This window comes from Garra rufa, chromosome 5 (genome assembly GCF_049309525.1).
Source record: "Garra rufa chromosome 5, GarRuf1.0, whole genome shotgun sequence".
In the NCBI taxonomy this organism is placed as follows: domain Eukaryota; kingdom Metazoa; phylum Chordata; class Actinopteri; order Cypriniformes; family Cyprinidae; genus Garra; species Garra rufa.
Window position 1 is genome coordinate 30413960 of NC_133365.1, and position 21719 is coordinate 30435678.

Here is a 21719-nt window from a genome sequence, read left to right on the forward strand (position 1 = left end):
ATAAATAAAATTTTAAACTTTTAGGAATCCAAACACACTGTAAACAATTTTACATCAGTAAAACACTGATGATAACCTACATTAAGAGACACTTTGTTGGGAAGTTGAGCCGCTGCTCCCGCTCATCTTTTCCAAATGGCGTTAACGTTATTTGCTCAGTACATGCAGTAGAGACCTGCACTCCTACGGGAGTATATAGCGGGACCCGAGGCAACCGACTGCGGCGCGGGACAAAACTTGATGGGCGAGTGCGGCTGTTCGGGACGCGGGAAAATAAAATGATTCGCGGGACCCCCGCAAAATAGAAATATCTAAAAAGCAAAATATTGTTATTCATCTATTGCACAAAAGCAGCAAGAACAACTAGTATACAACTTACAGCTATGATTAGTAAGCACAAGGATAGGCAGTCATCAGAGGTGTTTAAGTTAGAATCCACTCACTGCTAAAACATTCTTGCACAGTGCTGAATATTGCGTACTCGCGAATTAAAACACACGAAGTGTAGACATTGTGAAAGATTCATTGTGCATAATATTCATTGTGTTAGAGCTTTATGAGATCGCATATGAACTGAGATGTCAACTTTAGCTTTGTTTGCTTGCATTCTGCTATGGATACACACAGTAGCTCATGCTTGCTCTTCTGTTAAGAATAACAGTGGTTTGTGAATGTTGATGCTTAGCCTATATAACAAATATTTTATCAGGAGCGTTTATGCTGGGGTTTTGTGAAATTACGAGATGTTACAAAACTGTTTCATGTAAATTTAATTGATGTACTGAAAAAAAACTATATAGGTTACTTTTATGCGGGCAGGAGCGGGACAAAACATGAATGTCGAGGCGGGAACTGAACGAGATAAACATATTTCTGCGGATGCGGGACTGAAAAATCCGTCCCGTGCATGTCTCTACATGCAGTGTTAAAATGCCCCCTATTGGTTAAACTCTGCATCAAACGTAATATAAGCATGAAGACATAATATGCACATGAAGTGACCTGTCAAAAACAACTTATATGCTTGTTACCACATTTGATAATCAATCGAAATAATCGCAGCTCTTGCGATTTGAAAATCGCACCCTTTCAAATCGCGATTTCGGTTTAAAAACGATTAATCGTGCAGCCCTAGATACAACCTTTAATAAATGTGAAAAAGACACTTTAATGTCTCCGTTTGTCATTCTGTATAGCAAAGCAGATGAGAGTAGATCATGATCAGAAACCCGATTAGAAATCATTATGAATAAAATCGAATCGTTTTGAATCGAAAATCTTTTTGAATCGAAAATCGATTTTGAATCGAATCGTGGCCTCAAGAATCGGAATCAAATTGAATTGTGAGATGGTAAAAGATTCCCACCCCTAATAATAATAATAATAATAATAATAATAATTATTATTATTTTTTTGAACAGCAAATCAGCATATTAGAAGGATTTCTGAAGGATCATGTGACACTGAAGCCTGGAGTAATGATGCTGAAACTTCAGCTTTGACTACAGGAATAAATTACATTTTAAAATATATTCAAATAGAAAGCTGTTATTTTTAATAGTAAAAATATTTTACAATATTACTGCTTTTGCGGAGTTTTGGATCAAATAAATGCAGGCTTGGTGAGCAGAAGAGAATTCTTTAAAAACATTAAAAATCTGACAGTGCCAGGTTCATATTATCAGTCACCCAAGGCTGTTTATTTAATGACTTAGGTATCGATTTAGTATTGCTACCGAGGTACCAGAGGCTTGTACTGTACCAAAGTCAAATTTCTGTTATTGATCCAACCCCTAGTGTCTCATGATGATGACATCACATGTCACAGCAGATCCCGCTCCCACTGAGATAATGGCACAGATATGCTGATCCTGCACATCTAAAAATAGCTGGACTGAGTCAAAGCACCCAGCAGCAGGAAATAGCCCAACAATTCTGCATAATGCCACTTGCCAAGATTAAAAACATGATGGAGAGACAACAAGCACACATGATCACAGAAACATGTTTAAACATGCAACACACTTACAGTTTGAGAACAGCTGATCGCTTGCCAAGCATCATTTTCACAAAGTCTCTGTAGTTGATGGTGTCGCTGGAACCTCCCGTCACCTCTGAGATCATTTTCTTCATCTCCAGATGAGTCTTTGGCACACCCAACTTCTCCATCATTCTCTTCAAACCCATCATGTCTGCAAAGGAAACATAAGAGAACTACTACAAACAGACTCTTACAACTTGACAAGTAGATCCCTAAATAAAAGTTGTTCACCTAGTCAACTATTAAGGTCAGAATTGTTGAACATCTGGCATTAAACCTGTTGAAGGGCTGGACAGTCTATGCACAAACACAGATGGTTATCTGTGGCTGTTGGGTTGTTTTAAGTGAAGTATCAAGTTAAAAATAGTCTAAATGTGTCAAGACCCCTCCTTTTTGTGTGAGTGTCTCCTAAGGGTGATTTGGTGTACATGACACAAAAATTGGCCTAATTTACACATGGTTGACTTAAAACCAACTAGGTTCCCACAACCACAATGCTCACAGAAATGTATTTTAACAATTTGCTACAAACTATATAAACACATGCTAACATGAAGATAACACCACATACGTGTCATCTGTGCTGTGAACTACACCACCAAGCATACTACCGTAAAGTAGAGCTAAACAGAGGTGTCAGTGTTCATCTGCCCACTTCATTTGCATTAGTGGAATGATTTTCTCACTGTGTATTCAATTTTTGTGTCCCACATTATGCAGTACGCCTCTTTCTCATAAAAAAATACTTGCTATCTACACATTTGTACAAGTATCCTATGAATCAGCCTCTGAAGTGCCCTTATGTCTGACACATGCTTCAGCTGTTTAGATTTACAATCAGGGCCTATGCCACTTTGCCCCAACTTCTTATGTGGGCAAGCCTGACATTTGCATAAAAATCCATGTTAAACATTTCTGAATGAAATAGAATTAGTACAGAATTAATATAGAAGTAGTACAGGATTTAGTCTATCATGTTTTGATTGCACTGATGGTAAATATAATAGATTATTATTATGTCTGTAATATTATTAATGTTTTTTATCCTTACCTACATTTACACCTTACACAAGACATTCTGATGCATGTTTTTTTTTTTTTTTTTTTTCAAATAATATGCAGTGATCAAGATCAGAAAGTAAGGAGCTATAAAAAATTGCTTTAGTTGGCGTAATAGTCAAGGAAGTTTGCTGCCGTAATATGGACACAGCAGGCGCAGTAATATCACGCAGCGCCTGGAATTAGTTCCCAGCTAGGTAACTTCCAATGTGACCAGCCATGTTACGGCAGCAAATTTCCTTGACTATTACGCCGGAATGGAAGTGTAGTTCCTAATCTTATCGGCCTAGAAAATTGCAGCTTTACATTTTCCGCCGGTCTTAGTACACAATATAACTTCAGAAGTGTCAAGTTTTAAATAGGAAAAATATCGAAACTCGTTGGTCATTTTTGAACACGATGCTATTGGTCTAATAGAATTCAATGATCTATGCTAAGCTATGCTAAAAGTGATATGGGTAGTAGAACAGGAGAACGGCTGAATGGATTTCAGAATGGTAAAACTTAACTTATTAACTGTTTGGGGGGTTGGAGAATGAGCCTATTTCCAAAAAAAGTGGAGTGCTCCTTTAAGACACATGAAAGATTTACATTATTTTAAGAAAAGCTGCATCACTTTATACATATTTTGGACTATGGGGCACGCCATTATTTTAAATACCATGAAATGGATACACTCGGTAAAAAACTGGCACTGCCTGTTGCTATTTTTACCGCAACAACTCGGAAAATAAAATATCGACACAATGCCATATTGTGCAGCTTTTGGTTGTAATTTTCAGTTGAAAGGCAACAAGAGAAGTGATTTAAGTTGTCAATGTTTTCCTACAAATAGGAAGAGGGAAAAAAATGGGATGATGCCTCTGGACGAATAAAACTTCTTAAAGACCCACGTCTTTGTTCTCTCCACTTTAGCTTTAAGCCTTTGAGGCTTTTAGTCGATCACAGCTACTGAAAGAGCTTGCAAACGGCAGGGACAAGAAACGCTAGATGCCATCTTGGCAGGATGTAAAGATGTTGGTGCTTGTCATGACGGTGCAGCCACTGAAGGAGTTTCTTAGCGTGGATTTCACTTGATATCAGGGGCCATTTAGATTCCTTGTGGGGGGGAGGCATTTGGTTTTAAGGCTACGTTTATATCCGTTGCCACCTGTAGGCTCTGTCAGTAGCTGTGGTCATCATATCATTTTATTTTTTATTTTATTATTCAAGTTGTGTTGTGGTAAAACAGCAACAGGTAGTGCCAGTAGTTTACATAGTGCAACCATTTCACGTCATCAAAATAATGGTGCCCTCAATATTCCAAAATATGTATAAAACGATGTGGATTTTTAAAAATAACAAAAATCTTTAATGGGTTTTCTACTACATATTTCAGTAGGAAAATAGGAAACTAGGGCAGGTATCATTCAAAAATGTTCGATATCGGTACTGATACCTTGAGAAACACAGGAAAACATATCTACGGATAAAACATGATGCTAATAAAAACACGATTATGACAATATATGATTTGTATGTGATTTTCATGATTTCAATAACAATACAGGGTGTTTACATGAGAAACGCTAAGCAGGTGTAACTATTAAGACTACTAATAGCATATTTCAGCAACATTATATGGCCAAAAACAAACATTTGATTACAATTGGAGGTTATTGCAAACACTCCTTTTTTCTCTGGTTTAAAGTGAGTTTTGGGTGAAAGCGTAGCATAATTCCTAAGAAAAAAACCTTGTGTAACATGATGCTATAGTATGCATGAATAGTCAAGGTTTGGACAAGGTGGACAAGGTTTACCATACTCGTCAGTACGGATGAGGATTGTTTTTATTTTAAAACACTGTTTGATGTTGACGATATTAACCCCTTAGGTATCGAAATTTGGTACCAAATACCATCGAGGCATTTCAATCAGTGCCTATTAACTCGAACTTGATACTCAACCCTACTTGAAACTGGTTCTCAATTTTTATTTCATGTTGTCTTTGACAATAAAATAGTTGAATGAATGAAACTACAATGCAAGTTTCAGTTTCTCTCCTGCAGCAACTTCTTTTTAGGTCTGCAACTAATGATTATTTTGAGAATCGATTAGTTGGCTTAATTTCCAATTTTATTTTTTATTTTTTTTTCAAAATCACACTATTTCACATTCTGAATGCTATGAAAACACAGTGCTTAACAATTTACAACAATTCACCTGTCATAATAAAGAGAAAATACAAATATCTGAAGAAAAACACACTAACAAGCAGAAAATACAGTGTTTCTGCTATTTATTCTGCCGTGGCGGTGTTTAGTGTCCCGCCAACAGCAGCAGCGAGCGCAAGTGCCTTCAGCAGAGTTTCACGTTCAAATGCACGCAGTAAGCTTAAACTGGCCGCAAAGCCCCAGCTAAAGTAATTACCATGAATGTGCTGGGGATAAAGTAAGGAGATATTCAAATTATTTATTAATAAACTAGTATTTTCTGAGTCAGTGTCGCAAAGATGAAGTTGACGATCCTAACTCGCCATCTGCTCACTGGACGCGTTTTTAAAGCTTAATCGGAGTAATCGGAGATCAACACCTCTTGACTGGCAAGACGGCCGCGAGCGGAAACTCAAACAGTGAAAGTGAGTTGTTCAAAAACGTTCTTTTTAGTAAACTGTGTGTACACAAACAATGTTCTCAATGCTCGAGTTCATTTGTAGAGACCCAGGCGATACTTTCGATTACTTGATAATCGAGCCTTCTTAGTGTTGTAAAAATATCGATTTTGATGCGCTCAAATTTATGCCCCTAGTATTCCCATTCACCGGCCATTGACCACAAAATGAAATCAGTCAATCTCAAAAACGGCTCGTTTGTCGTAATTATGCTTTTAGATATATGTTTGTCTCGTTTACAGTAAAAAAAAAAAAAACAGCCCAGGTTGCATTTTGGCAACAGTTATCCTTTAAAATAAGGAATTCTCATGTTTTGGGCAGCTTGGATCACATAACTCTCCTGCAGCATCTCAGTCTGTTTCCTCCACTATTTTTAGATGCATTGTGTCTATAGAAATGCGTCATTCAGTGCTGTAATTTGACGTGATCCTCTGAAGTTGTACCCGATTAATCGATAATGAGAATCGTTGTCGACGAATTTCATTATCGATAAATAATCGATTTTATCGATTAGTTGTTGCAGCCCTACTTCTTTTAGAGCAATGGTTTTCTCTGGGGGCCTCAGCAAACTTCCAGGGGGGGCTCGAGATGACTTGAAATTATTTAAAATAGGACAAACTAAATAACTTTAAAAAAAAAAAAAAAAAAAAGGTGACAAGATATAACCATCCCTCAAAAATTACAATTAAATTCATTCATTCTTAATTATTCATAAGGTGTGCTTTTTGTATATTTTATTTACAATTTTTTTTAATCTCCATCTCCTATCATGAGTCACACCTGCTCTTTCTACAGCACATGACAGTGACCTTTAAGTTGGTAAAAGGTGAGTTCTCATGTTTCCCATCTGTCAAGTGTGGTATCACCTACACAAAAGAGCCTTCCACAATAACACTCAAAGTCTTAACTACATATGCACAAACACACACTTACCGATGTCCCCCTGATCGTTCAGGTCAAACTCAGCATATTTATCTGTGGATTGGAAAAAAAAAAAAAAAACAAGTGATATTTTAATAGTCAACAAGAACAATTGAAACAATTCACAAACAACCGCCAGCAACATCTGACAGTGGCAGCATCTAGAGGTCAAGCATGTGACATCTGCGGTTCAGAGAGAAACAACAGAGAGGACATTTGGAAAACCCAGCATTCTCAGCGCTTTTCATCTGAATTTAGGCCTATTGCACAAAGGATGGCTGGCTATATCTGTAAATGAGGACAGCTAGTACCAGATTTGAATCTTGTCCTATTTGATTTTGCTAGATTATTCTACAAATTCCTCTCTCTCCCCTCCTCATTCTGTGTTTTTTATTCCCACAATGAGGCTTCTGTTGGAGTGGATGCATTGAGAGTGTAACGTAGTCACCGTGAGAGGAGGCTGATGGGAAGGAGAGGGTTACAATGGCCCCCTATGAACACAAACGCAGCCTGTTCACCCCCAAGCTGAATGAGTGCGTGTGAAACAGAGCTGGCAAGAGAGGTTGTCCGTCGAAATGCACTGACGCTGCCTAAATGTAACTGGCAATTTTCACACTAAATCACTATCTCTCTAAATGTTTTTTTTTTTTTTTTGGATGGTGATCCCTCTTATTCTCAACTCTATTCTTTTTCACCTAACCCTCTCATTTCATTTCTGCTTTTAGGGCAGTGGTGTCCACACATACTGACATTAGTGGGTCAAACACTGCGGCAAGTGCTCAGACTGTGTGTGTGTGTGTAAGCGTGCGCTTTCATTTCAACAATGCCAAGAGAAATCTCAAGGGCTTGGCGCTCCTACTGTCGCTTGTGACTTCTGTCCTTTCCTTCCTTCCATTTTCTCAGTCTGTTTAATAAGAAATCATTGTAACATTCAGAGCCACTTAACCCCTTAACTTGATCACTGCCTCTTGATAATGACCCACAAACCCAAACGTACACACTGAGGACAGCTGGTAGTTAATAATTCAGAGTTAAAGTAGGCCCTTGGGTCTAAAGTTAACATGAAACGTCTCACAATCCATTTTTTTTAAATAAGCTGACGTATTTCTGACTGAAACAGGATATTTAAAGAAAGAAAAAAAGTAGAGCAGGACTAGATTGGATAGTGAAAAATGGACAGTATACACTAAAAAGAAGACAAGTGGATGTAGAGGAGGGATTGAAAAGTAAAAGAAATTAATAATGTCAGCCAAAAAGAAGGTTGCTTTAGATAAGAACACACAGATATATGAAAAAACAAGCCTATGTTATGGGCAACTATGGAAGCCCATTTAGGCCACTGAATTAAAAAAAAAGACAATTCTGACAGAACTGCAAGACATAAAAAGGCCAAATCTGGCTTTTTTCTCAAAATGATGTGATATAAACTTGTAATTGCAAGAAAGTCAGAATTGCAAGATATAAACTTGCAATTCTTTTTTTTTTTTTTGTCAGACTTGCATGCATCTCGCAATTCTGACTTTTTCTCGCAATTGAGTTTGCTTCACAATTTTGAGTGTATATCTCACAATTCTGACTTTTAAAACAGGCAATTCTGAGTTTTTTTTTCCCTGAAAATGACGTGATATAAACTGGCAATTGCAAGAAATAAAGTCAGAATTGCAAGATTTAAACTTGCAATTCCGACTTTTTCTCAGAATAGCATGATATAAACTCACAATTGCAAGAAATAAGTCAGTATTGGGAGATATAAACTTAAAATATTAACTTTTTTCTCAGAATTGCGTGCATCTCACTATTCTTTTTTGTAGAATTGTGACAAAATTGCAATTTTGAGTTATGAACTGATATTTTCTTAGAATTGAGAGTTTATATCTCACAATTATGAGTTAATAATAGAGATGCACCGATTGCCATTTTCTTGGCCGTTTCCGATTACCGATTTCCAGTAAGTGTGACCTGCCGATTCCGATTTTTGCTGATTCCGATTTTTTTCTAAAGGCTCTGTATTGAAAGCATATCCAGAAATATTTTCTTTGATTAATTTTTTTATTTTATAATAAAATAAATTAAACATTACAGGAAAACAACAAAATAAAGTACTTTGTGCCTTGAAAAAGGTATAAAATGAGTTCCTGTAACTAACATAGAGTTATACTAACAAAAATCTTTTCCTCAATGTATTTTTTTATTTTATAATAAAATAAATTAATAAACATTACAGAATCTTCTCAAAATAAAATAACTTTAACAAAATAAAGTGCTCTGCGCCTTGAAAACGTTATAAAATATAACTAACAAAGTAGGCTTACTAACAAAAATCTACTTTAATTTTATAATGGAAGAATTTTTTAAACTTTAATTACAAGATCGTCTCACAACAATAACTTAAATAACAAAAAGTGCACTGCGTCTTCAAACAGGTAGAAATAACAATGCTAGTACTAAATGCTATTACTTCAGCATTAATGGCAATTTTTTCTTGATAAAGAGAAGCATTTGTGCCTTGTCACCAGCTAATCCAGCGGTACTACACTTCGGAACATTCATTCATACATTTGCGCTACACCACCGCATACAGTGTCTTCACACACAGATGAAACTTACTGGAGAAGTGTGAAGTATGACATAAATGAATCTGTAAATAAATAAAATTTTAATTCACGTCTCGCACGCTTTAATGACATTCAAATGCAACATATACGCTAGCTTCGATCTATTCGTTTGAAGCGAGCGTATATGTTGCATTTGAAGCGGTGTGTGAATACGCAGTTTACGGTGGCGTAGCACAAATATGTGACCCTGGACCACAAAACCAGTCTTAAGTCGCTGGGGTATATTTGTAGCAATAGCCAAAAATACATTGAATGGGTCAAAATTATCGATTTTTCTTTTATGCCAAAAATCATTAGGGTATTAAGTAAAGATCATGTTCCATGAAGATATTTTGTAAATTTTCTACCATATATATATAAAAACTTGATTTTTGATTAGTAATATGCATTGCTAAGAACTTCATTTAGACAACTTTTAAGGCGATTTTCTCAATATTTCGATTTTTTTGCACCCTCAGATTCCAGGTTTTCAAATAGTTGTATCTCAGACAAACATTGTCCTATTTTAACAAACAATATATCAATGGAAAGCTTATTTACTCAGCTTTCATATGACGTAAGAATCTGAATTTCGACAAATTTACACTTATGACTGGTTTTGTGGTCCAGGGTCACATATGTGAATGAATGTTCCGAAGTGTAGTAAACTTTAGCGTATTCCCCCGCTCAGGGAGTAGGGAGCAATGAACACTGTGCAAGGACCATGTCAATCGAAACACAGTTCATGCTAGACTCGGAGCGCTAGCTTTAGCCGCTTTCCCCTTTTCAAACTGGGCATATTCATCTGAGTGATGGTGTTTTAAGTGTCTTATTAGGCTTGTTGTTTCGAACGTTTTTGTAGTTGTTCCCCCACGTTGTATTTTGGCCTTACAAATCTTACAAACTGCGATCTTTGTGTCATCTTCACTCACAGAAAAGAACTTCCACACCAAAGACATGATTACGACATGGCCGATCATGCAAAATATCGGCCGATTCCGATCACTAGCCGGTCAATCGTTGCATCTCTAGTTAATAACTCACAATTGTGTGTCCTAAAGTCACAACTGCAAGATATAAACTCGCAAATGTGACTTTTTTTCTAAGAAAAAGTTAGAATTGCGAGATGTGAACTGGAACAAAAAGTCGCAATTACCTTTTTACATTTTTTATTCAGTGGTGGAAATTATTCAGTGGCATCCATAGATAACTGATAAAATAGCTTATAAAAAAGCTTCTACAATTTTGGGTCTATGGCAGCTAGAAAGACAAAGACTACTAACTTCAGCTAAGGTTAGCATACTATTTTTTTTTATTTACTCAGCAGCAGATTTTAATAACCAGAGATACTTCAAGAAAATGAGGAAGGGACAACAGCACCACAAGTAATTTAGGCAACGTTAGCATTTATCGTACAATAGCAGAAATAAATGCTGAAGCCTTAATTAGGATCGTGTCATTTGACGTAATATTACAATAGAAGTCAACAATAAAACAAAATGCAGAGACAGAACTATGATTCAGGCTAGGGCTGGGCGGTATGACCAAAATGTTATTTGACGGTATGAGAAATTTTATTTCGCGGTAACGATATCTTTCACAATATCGTTTTTTATATAGGTAGTTATTCCAGAAAATGTACAAAAAGGCTTTATATAATAAACTAGAAGCTAAAGTTCGGTAACAAACTTTAAATGTTGGCTTGGAGAGCCAACCTGGGCAGCCTTGAGGCAAAAGAGCCAGAGCACTTGTGTGTCTGAGTTCTGGCTTCTAAATGAAACACTGTAAAAAAGTCTTTGAATTGAGATTTGTTATCCTGTGGCCCCCTCTTGTGGACAACATTAGCATTATGAACCACAGTAACATTTCACAGCATTCCAGAGCGCGAGCCATCAGCTCACATTCTCATGAAGCCGACGCGAGGCGTGATGTGTTTTAATGGGTGGATGGACTGAAATCGCTGGAATATTTACATTTTAAAGGCGGTCAAATTCGTGCAAATGATGTAGTTTTGTGGGCACATACACAGAATGTATGTGCTGAAGCAAAAGTGAAAGTAGGTAAGAGGTCACCGCTTTTGAGTGGAGTGGAATTGCTCCTTTAGAGGGGGCATTTTTTCTCAGCCAATACAAGTCTATAGGAAATTTTTCATGTAAAAAAAAAAGTAATAATAAATAAACTGTAAGTCTGATCAGTCTAAAAAGATATAGCAACAATCTCGTGGCCAGTGCCCAGGTCTCTGCCAAGTTTGGGGCTTCTGCACATGAGTTGGCCACGCCCACTTATTTACATTTCGCGGTATACACGGAATAAAAAATTATTTTACGGTACACATTTCATTCTGCGGTAACGATATATACCGTCATACCGCCCAGCCCTAATTCAGGCTTATTTTCAGTTCCAGTTGGTCAGTGACGCTGCTGGCCTAAGTAGTGAGTGCTAAGGGAGATGAAGCAGCAGTGGCCATCAGTGTGGCACAGGACGGTGCAGGTGATCAAGCAGTATAGTTCCACGTGTCCCATTCACAGAGAAAAGGGCAGTGTTTGGCAAAGCAGGATAACTAAAGAAAATAAAAAAATCGAAATGCTGTAATATGACTGCATAATTTGTTATATTCCAAGCATCATTGCTCTGGATGGAAATCTATTTAGCAAATTTGCAATAAACGCTATAATGAAAGAATTGACACTATTTTTAGGAATGTTTAGCCAAAACTGCAGGTAACACAAGCCTCCAGTAAAGAAAGGCCTCTGACACATGTCTTTCTTTCTTTACTTTTTTTACATTGTCTTACTCTTCCCATGTGGGAAATAGGGTTCGATCTGTGAAATATATTGTGTAATCAAAATTAATTTTAAATTTAATTTTTGTTAAAAGACACATTATTACCAAGAATGTGTTTAAAAAATATGGTCAACACTGACTTCATAGGTCATCTTTAGAGAAGTGTTAACATTAGAAAATGAAGGAAGATGACTTCAGGATTCAGGTGGCTAAAGTTTGCATTGGGGTTTTCAGAGAGAAAAGCAAAACCACACTTAAGCTTTGACCAAAAAGCTCAGAGGACTTTTCGTTTACATTCCAGTTGTGCTTTCCCACACACACACAAACCGTTATTTCCCTCTCCCACAAGAAGCACATACATGTCCAAAACCCTTAGCGCTAAAACAACAAGGGGGCAAGAGCAGCACATTCCTCCAAGACCATATGGAGAAAGCAAGTCCATAACACATGCACAAACACCCACACAAGCTCTTTTAACATTCATATAAACACTTATGTTGGTGTTTAAAATATTTCAAGTATCCTTTAGTTTGCAACTCTTACTTTTAAAAGAATCCAACTTCTCTGGTAAATCCTCTTCATCCCGGTACTTCTGATCTTCCATATACTCCTGCAAACATGAGAGAGAAACAGAGAGTTAGCATGATTTCTAACTGGAACAGACTGGGTGGATGAATGATTATCCTTTCTGCTTGATTGTACATGGCAGAAGCCCAGAGAGGGCGAGCAAGCATGTGTCAAGTATCTTAGAGTGCTGATTCTCCACTGTGTAGTTTTATTCTCTAGAACCGTTTTGATGCCAAGGACGTGCTAAAACACAAAGACAGCTACAGTTGAAGTCAAAAGTTTACATACACCTTGCAGAATCTACAAAATGTCAATTCATTTAGCAAAATAAGAGGGATCATACAAAATGCATGTTATTTTTTTTATTTAGTACTGACCTGAATAAGATATTCCACATAAAAGATGTTTACATATTGTCCACAAAAGAAAATAATAGTTGAATTTATACAAATTACCCTGTTGCCTTCTGTAATTGTTGCATATGAGTTTTATTTTTGTACTAATTTTTTTTTCTCATCCGGTATTTTAACACAACACTGCCTCCCTGGCCTCCTTGGAGGATACGCCCATGTTTAAATGTGACTTATGCGTGAGCGGTGCCTCAAACACTACACTATTGACAATGGACAAAAGCCTAATGTGACTTCAGTGTCAGTGAGAGAATAATCATGCTTCATAAATGCAGGCTGCCAGCTAGTGTAGCCAACAATAACAAACCAAAAGCACTTCCAAAGTCCTCCTGTTATCAGGAAACTGGACAGTGCAGAATAAAAAGACAAAGGCGGTTAATTCTAACATCTTTGTTAATGATTTATGACAAGGCTCTAAATAAGATCCACATGTGTGATATGAGGCTTCAGTATCAGTGAAGTATTAGACAGTGTGTGTGTATCAGGCAGATCGCGAAGAGTGTGTGGGTGTGTTTGTAAGTGGATTTTAATTATGGTTGGTGGGAGACACTGCTGACTAAGTAAAGGAAGGTGCTGTAAAAGCAAACAGCATGAGTGCGTGGATCTATATGTGCCTGAAGAGCATCAAACAACCTTGAACAGTTCATTATGACTCATCATGGCATCATCTTGCCCCTTGTCCCACACATACTGGTAGAGGGAGTAAAAATAAGCTAGATTAACAAGATGTGGCCAAGTCACGATACGGTTTTAGAATTAGATGATGAAAACTACGCTGTCAGGATCAGCCCTCTTGAGTCATGCTAAGAGATGAAGAGCACGAGTACCTCTACCTCAGTCACGACTACACATCAACCAGGATTCGTTCAGATACTGCAAAATGAAATTTCAGGACATTCAAGGACTTCAAGCACTACTTCATATTTTCATTATTTTCAAGGATTTCAGTTCAAACACTTTTCCAAGTACCTCTGCAGGAATATTGATATTTTCAATGGTTTTCCAGGCCTTAAATTTCAAAAAGTCAAATTGAAGTACTTTAAGCACTTTAAAGGAGTAGTTCACTTCCAGAACAAAAATTTACAGATAATGTACTCATCCCCTTGTCATTCAAGATATTCATGTTTTTCTTTCTTCAGTTGTAAAGAAATTTTTGTGATGTTTTTTGTGATGGATATAATAGACTTCTATGGTGCCCCCAAGTTTGAACTTCCAAACTGCAGTTTAAATGCAGCTTCAAAGGGCTCTAAAAAAATCCCAGCCGAGGAAGAAGCGTCTTATCTAGCGAAACATCAGTTAATTTCCAAACAAATTACAATTTATATACTTATTAACCTCAAATGCTTATCTTGTCTAGCTCTGCGTGAACTCTGTGTATTCCAGTTCATGACAGTTAGGATATCTCATTTTCTCCTCTAGTACTGACCCAGTGAACATGCAAATAAGATCAAATGCCCTTTACAAAAAAAAGGGTAAAACAGCAATGTAGGGCAATTTTGAAATTGGAGAAAATTTGTTCTTTGACATACCCTAACTCTTATGAACCGAAATACACAGTGCACGCAGAGCTTGACATGAGGAGCATTTGAGGTTAAAAAGTAAATTTTTTATTTTTTTAGAAAATAACTGATTTTTTGGCTGGGATCATTTAGAGCCCTTTGAAGCTGCATTAATCTACATTTTGGAAGCTTAAACTAGGGGACACCATAGAAGTCCATTATATAGAGAGAAATCCTGATATGTTTTCCTCAAAAAAAAAAAAAACAATCTTTACAACTGAAGAAAGACAGACATGAACATATTGGATGACAAAGGGGTCAGTACACTGTAAATTTTTGTTCTGGAAGTGAACTACTCTTTTAAGCACCTTGTACAAACTCTGATCAACATTCCTTCAACATCAGGACTTGAAACTGAGTTTGCTTTATTTGATAAGCACAGTTTGCTTTTTACTGGTCTGCAGTATCTCAGGGTCACCGCTCACAGCTTTTATCTTATCAACACATCTGACTGACGAAAACACGTAAACACGAACATCCACGTATCATATTACACTGTCAAAATCAAAATACATTAGACTTTATTTTACTGAAAGCCTATTTTTAGCACCACTAACACCTGTTTCACACATACTCCGTCTGCAGTGCGTACGTGTTGCATATTTTTTCCCGCACCCATGTTAACGGACTAGAGCGTTCCAGAAGCGGTGCGTTTGCAGCAGTGCAGCGATTGTTTCCGCACCGAGTTTATTTTTTGCTGTGCTGCAGCCCTGAATTAAAGTGACAGCACATTGTTAGCTGTAAAAATGAACATGGATTGACACGGAAATGTGGTGATTACACCATAAATGCATATAAATGAAGTCTACTGTGTTTTACAGTCAACACGTGGCTTTTTGGCTAAGTTTAAAACTAGGAAAAGTGCACTTTTACATAAACAAGGCAACATAATGCGCTTGTCTAGGTAGAAAAGTTCTTTAAGAGATTGTTTTTAATAACAATGTAATGCGAAAGGCATGAGAGCCGACTGTTTCTGTCTGTTAAGTTTTAATTTAAAATATTTGTGATAGCCCAATTTTAATAAGAAAAGGAAGCTATACCTATGCTGTTTAAATGGGTTGCAACTTGCTTTAGCAACTTAATATATAAATCTAGAAGTCAAGTGCATTGAATAATACGTTTAATTTATTGAGTTTTAATGTGAATCTGTCTATGAACGATTGTATTTCTGTACTACAATAAAAGAGGATCACAATGCTGAAAAAGCACGTTTGTATTTGAAATCAAAATAACGGATAAATGGTGTGTTTGTGGTAAACAGCCACGGATCAGGAACAGACTGCAAACGCGTCCTGTGTGAAAGCAAAACGAGTCCGTGCTGCTTCTGCACCGCATATGTAACGCACACGGACCGTATACGCACTGTATACGGAGTATGTGTGAAACAGGCGTAAGATTTTCTGTAGTATAAAAATTTCCCCTAATTTTGTATTACTATAAGGGACCAACAATGAAACCATTTTCATTACTGTAAAGCAAAAACATTTTATTTAGCATTAAAAGGATAGTTCACCCAAAAATGAAAATTTTGTCATTAATTACCCTCATGTCTTTCCCTAAGACCTTCGTTCATCTTCAAAACACAAATTAAGATATTTTTGATGAAATCCGAGTGCTGTCTGACTCATAGACATGCAACGCAACTGACAAATTCAAGGCCCAGAAAAGTAGCAAGGACATTATTAAAAATGAACATATAATGTTATGAAGCTACAAGACTACTTTTTGTGCGCAGAGAAAACAAAAATAACAACTTTATTCAACAATTTCTTCTATTCTGTGTCCGTCTTCGATGCACGGTCAAAAGAGTACCATAACCTTGAATATGGTAGTTCCGTTGGCGTCTATGCAGGGTCCGAAAGCTCTCGGAAATGTGTTCCAAAGATGAACAAAGGTCTTACGGGTTTGAAACGACATGAGGGTGAAACTGATTTGACTGAACGATTTGAAAGTCCGGAATACTTCACAAGAGAGAAGTCTGCTGTTTCACCTGAAGTTCAAGTTATAATGTTTTGATTAAAAATTACTGGCACAGAAAACATAAAAGTAACATGCATGAATGAAGTAAAGCTGACATGCCAAATTGTGATAAAAACTATATCACAATTCACAAAAAAAATAAATGTCTTCAATATTACTCTAAATATTTTTTACCATGTTATGTGAAATGTATTTTTCTCTTGAATATTTCATTCATCCTTTTCCTGAAATTCGCCTCTACACTATATGCAGGTAAGCACTGCAGATGTCACTACTAGTAGGCCAGTACATGACCTGATTTTCTCATTATTCCAGAGTGTTCATGTGACCACATCAAGCTGTCACTCCCGCCAGCCGCAGTCCACATGAGAGAAAGAGAGAGAGAGAACAGCCGCTGAGACTGTGTCTTAAATGCCACTGCTGCCCACTCCTCAATCTCCATCCCACATAATAGGTCCATTCATGCTGGATCAGACACCTGTTTTCCGTCTGAAGGCACAGAGACAGCCGGCTGCGGGGGGGACATACTGCCTCTTATCACATCAAAGAGGGCTGATCTTAAATATTAGCTTTAAAATAACAGCAGTCAAGATAATAAACCTCTAGAGATTTTGGTAAAAGGTCTGGGATTGTTAAAAACGGTCAAGACGAGGTCACGTCCTTTCCTTAAATGTTAAGTATGTCATTTTAGAATACTAAAGATTAATATGCCTATAGTACCCAGTTGTATTGATTCTATTAAAACTATAGACATGCAATGGCGTTAACCAAACTATTGTTTGAGAATCTTGGCCCGGCACAACAAACTAACGCTGGCTCAGCCAATGGCGTGAGTTTAGGGCGGGACTATCTGTTTGTCCGCCCAATGGCTGACTGGGAGAGCGCTTGGGGGAATCCTTGAGCGTTTAACGCAGCTGTGAATGACTCATACACGCGGGTTGAACTGGGCTGCGTCTCAAAACCTAGTCAGCTGTCTATTATATGCATTTATTATTTTTTTTTTTTTAAATATAATTTCTACAGTTTTGTGTAAAAAGAAATCCTGTCTCCGTTGGCAGCTCAACAGATTTTGAGACACAACCCTGCTCTGGATTGTGAAATGATCTGCGGCTTAATGTGGTCGAGCTGTCTAACTAAATTAGGTCATGCTGCTGTAAAATCGAGCTTAACAATTCCTCTGCTGTCCAAAATGGCATTTAACGTTAACTGATAAGAGATCACAAGTAAAGCAAATTACAAACCTCACTAATATCAACAGACAAAGCGTTTGGGATCATCATCAGGGTGAATGGAGCGCGGTTCAAGGCCATTGAAATAATCTCGCCTCCCCACCATAGACTGTAAAAAATAGCTCCCCACTGAGACAATAATAATCTATCAGCGTTAACTTATTTAACGTTACCTTATTGATTTCCTCCAGTTTCTCCCTCTGCTGTGCTTTGAGTAACCCGAAGGCTTTCCCGCCTGAAAAATGAGACATAGGGAGCGTTACGCACCCGTCTGGATCTTTTATCCAGACTGTCTGGTGCACTTGCAGGCATGAGATAAGGACAGTCGGCCGCTAACGGCACACAGAACAAAAACAGGCTTCGTGCGTATAACTGTAAATAAAGCATCAGTTCACTAAACACAGACCGGCGACAAACGAATTACCTTGTAAATCCTGGTTGGAAGGCATGCTGGGACGGTCGAGACGTGGTAATGAAGGTAGAGAGAGGAGAGACACTGCTGTTAGGTGACCGCTCGCGTCGGTTATGCGGGAGAGAGGGAATCTCACGCTGCTTAGAGGCGCAGGTCTCCCTGTGATGCACTCGCTGCTTGCTAGGAATGCAGCTATAAACGCCACCGTGCGGTGAAGAGAGGTAATGGAGGTTGAAATGGATTGAACAGGGAAGCACTGGTGTTTTGCCAGGCCAGCCAATGTTTTTTTCACTGTACGGGCCACTCTACAGAATTGGTTCTAATTGCTGCCTCACAACCAAAAAACACATCTAAAATATTTTAATTTTCTTAGTAAAATTATAAAACTTTATGTGTAAAAAAAAAAAGATGTGTCCCGCATTTTCATGTCAGTATGGTAACACTGTATGTTTTAGTCATGGTTTTAGTCCATTGGCTGAGACTGATTTTAACTATGATCAGGAAATATTTGTGTGTCATCTCTCTCATAGCTACATTGTGAGTCGATAGGCCCCATTATTTTGAGGTAAATGTGCTTAAAAGTATGAAAAATCTGTTTGTAACTTTACAGAATGTCACCACCGAAAACCATTTTCTATAATTAAACTAACTTTTTTGGGAGTTATTCCATAATGTTTAGTTTTTGTGTACCACTGTTTAGAGCTGTGCTAGCTAACCATGTGCTGATTAGCATCTTTAAGCTAAAATTGTCCCTAAACAGTGGTAGCAAGCCATTATGCGCTCCAACTCGGTTAACTTGTTGATTTTTCTTTAGTACATAACGTTATGTGAGTATTCAAAACTGTTTTATTTATGTATACCCAGCAAACACAAAACGTTTTTACAACTTTCCACAACGTTGTATTTTGGTTGCAATTAGGTAATGTTGTAGTACAACGTTTTAAAAACGTTTTTAAAACGTTTTTTAAAATAAAAAAATAACGTGACCAAAATAAAACGTTTTAGAAACGTTGTAAAAATACCAAACTGGAACGTTTTCTTTAGGTAGTCAAAAAAACGTAAATATCACGTTTGTCTACTACGAAAATAAAACCAGACCAAACTGCAACTTTCGAGGGACGTTTTATCTAGGTGTTAAAATAACTTATACTACAGGGCAGTTGAATGCTTGAATCTGATTGGCTGACGAACGTTCTAGAGGTGTGCATTATATTCAGGGAAACGCACGGCGAACGTAGTTCCAGGCAGCTTTAGACCGCAGTGCATGTCTATATCACTTCGCCATACGATTTCAGTTATTTCAAAGGTCCTTACAGCCCAAAACAGCAAAATAACTAAAACCCACAATGACACTGGCCAAACTAATAAATACAGTAAACATCAGGATAAAAACGACAGATTATTTCCATGTTTTTTTTCCACAATATATTACGTTTTATTATGTACGGAAAGCACAAACTCTCTTTCTCTCGCCCTCTCTCACTCACCTCACAGACGCACACACATAAGGTTACAGTTTGCACTCGCGTTAGCATTCGCGCTAATGTTGTTAGCGCTGCTCTGACGATGAACAACTTAAAAACGACATGACAGCTCTCACACGCGAGGTAACAACGGCGTGGTCTTGAAGAAAGTGAACTTAAAGTTTAACTGGTAGTAGAGACGATGCTGCCAGTCACCTTTGAGAGACACAGACGTGAGAGAGGTAAAGTCATACACTTAGTTTCTCTCCCTCACTCTTTCCGTCTGTCTGCTTGTCTGTCGGTCTGTCTAAACTTCATTATTAACGGCATTATTTTGCTATTAACAGCCCAAGCGTCGTTACTAGGTCTAAAATGACGTTTTGGAACTAGCAACGAAGTGGTTGAATGAGCTGCGTAAGAAATTAATCCTACTCACAATAGCGTTTTAAGGATAAAAACGGGACGAATGTCTTGAAATATATCATTTGATCGATGTCTTGAGGTGTGGTAACTGTAGTATAAGCGGAATAATTGACTTCGGTCCGTAGAATTCTACGAAAATAATGCACACCCGAGGTGTAACGGCCACTCCGCTTCGCGTCGTGACCGCATCACCACCTCGGGTGTGCATTATTTTCTAAGAATTCTACGGCCCGTCGTCAATTATTCCTTACGTAATATGCACGTTGGAATAAGACGTTTTAGAAACGTTGTAAAAATACCAAACTGGAACGTTTTCTTTAGGTAGTCAAAAAACCGTAATAAATATCACGTTTGTTTACTACGAAAATAAAACCAGACCAAACTGCAACTTTCGAGGGACGTTTTATCCAGGTGTTAAAATAACGTAATATGCACGTTGGAATAAGACGTTTTAAAAACGTTATGAAAATACCCAAATACCACCTTGCAAAAAACCTCTGTTTGTGTAAAAATATCAGTAAAATAAAAATAACAGCAATTCAGTGACTGAGTAATAGTAAAGACAAATCCCCACACACACACACACACACATATATATATATATATATATATATATATATATATATATATATATATTTATATATAATTATGACATTAAATTACTACCGTGCCACAACTGTACGTTTGTTTTTAATGTGTTAAATAAAGACAGAAAGAAAGAAAGAAAGAAAGAAAGAAAGAAAGAAAGAAAGAAAGATTCTAAAGCTATTCCATTTACAGTTTGATACCTACATTTGGCCTATCCACTTACACAAAAAGTCATCATGTTTCATGAAATTTCTTCTATCATTCTGATAATTCAATCCATCTGTATGTAACGTTGGTCCGTGTACCTACGTATAATTGGTTTTCTCGTTTTTGTTTTCAAAACAAACAAACGAATAAATGATTGGTTTATGCAATATTTACATTTTCTCGGGAACACAAAAACGAATTTCATTCATATTTTCAATTTTGTTTTCATTACACGTCGTTCAAATGCAGATATTAAAAAGTCAACAAAACCAAATCGAAAAATTAGAGTTTTTTTTTAACAAAGCGCGTTTTAGTACACCGGAAGCTCGCTGCTGCCGCTGAAGGTTTTCACTTGAGATGGGCGTAAACATACGGAGCCCGCTGTGTCACCTGCAGGAGAAAAATAATCAATCCGTGGCGAAGGTTTTGCGCTTCGTCCCCTGAGTTTATAAACCGTTTCTGAAAAATTATAGAGTTTGGAGAGGAGAAGGTAAAAAGCAATACAAAACTGTACCGGTTATGTTAATTATTTTGCTTTCAAACTGAATGCAATGTAATAATATATATTTAATAATAACATTAACAGCATGCATCTATCTCTGGGTGAAAAGCTTATAATAAAATCACCAAAATATGTCTTCATAGAATGAATAGTTTGCAAACACATTTCTAGGTTATTTAAAAATAGAACATTCATGAATTATTGTATTAGAAACATTTTACTGTCTTAAGTGCACTCATTTATTAGCCTATAAATTAAAATAATAATAATAATTACTATTATTAGTAGTATTATTTACGGTGACGCAAACAGCTACTGTTTCAGCTATTA

The 21719-nt window shown here is 37.1% G+C and overlaps 1 protein-coding gene across 1 annotated transcript in view; it reads right to left on the minus strand.

Annotated features, from left to right (window-relative positions):
* aif1l (allograft inflammatory factor 1-like) overlaps positions 1–18374 on the minus strand; it is a 26575-nt gene extending 8201 nt beyond the window's left edge. Inside the window, exons 1-5 of the mRNA XM_073840510.1 lie at positions 18219–18374; positions 17968–18029; positions 12593–12659; positions 6684–6725; positions 2030–2192 (exon numbers count right to left, since the gene is read on the minus strand). Of these exons, the coding sequence (XP_073696611.1) occupies positions 2030–2192; positions 6684–6725; positions 12593–12659; positions 17968–18029; positions 18219–18243 (359 nt within the window). The 5' untranslated portion in view covers positions 18244–18374. The remainder of the gene's footprint in view (positions 1–2029; positions 2193–6683; positions 6726–12592; positions 12660–17967; positions 18030–18218) is intronic.
* Positions 18375–21719: the final 3345 nt, after the last annotated feature.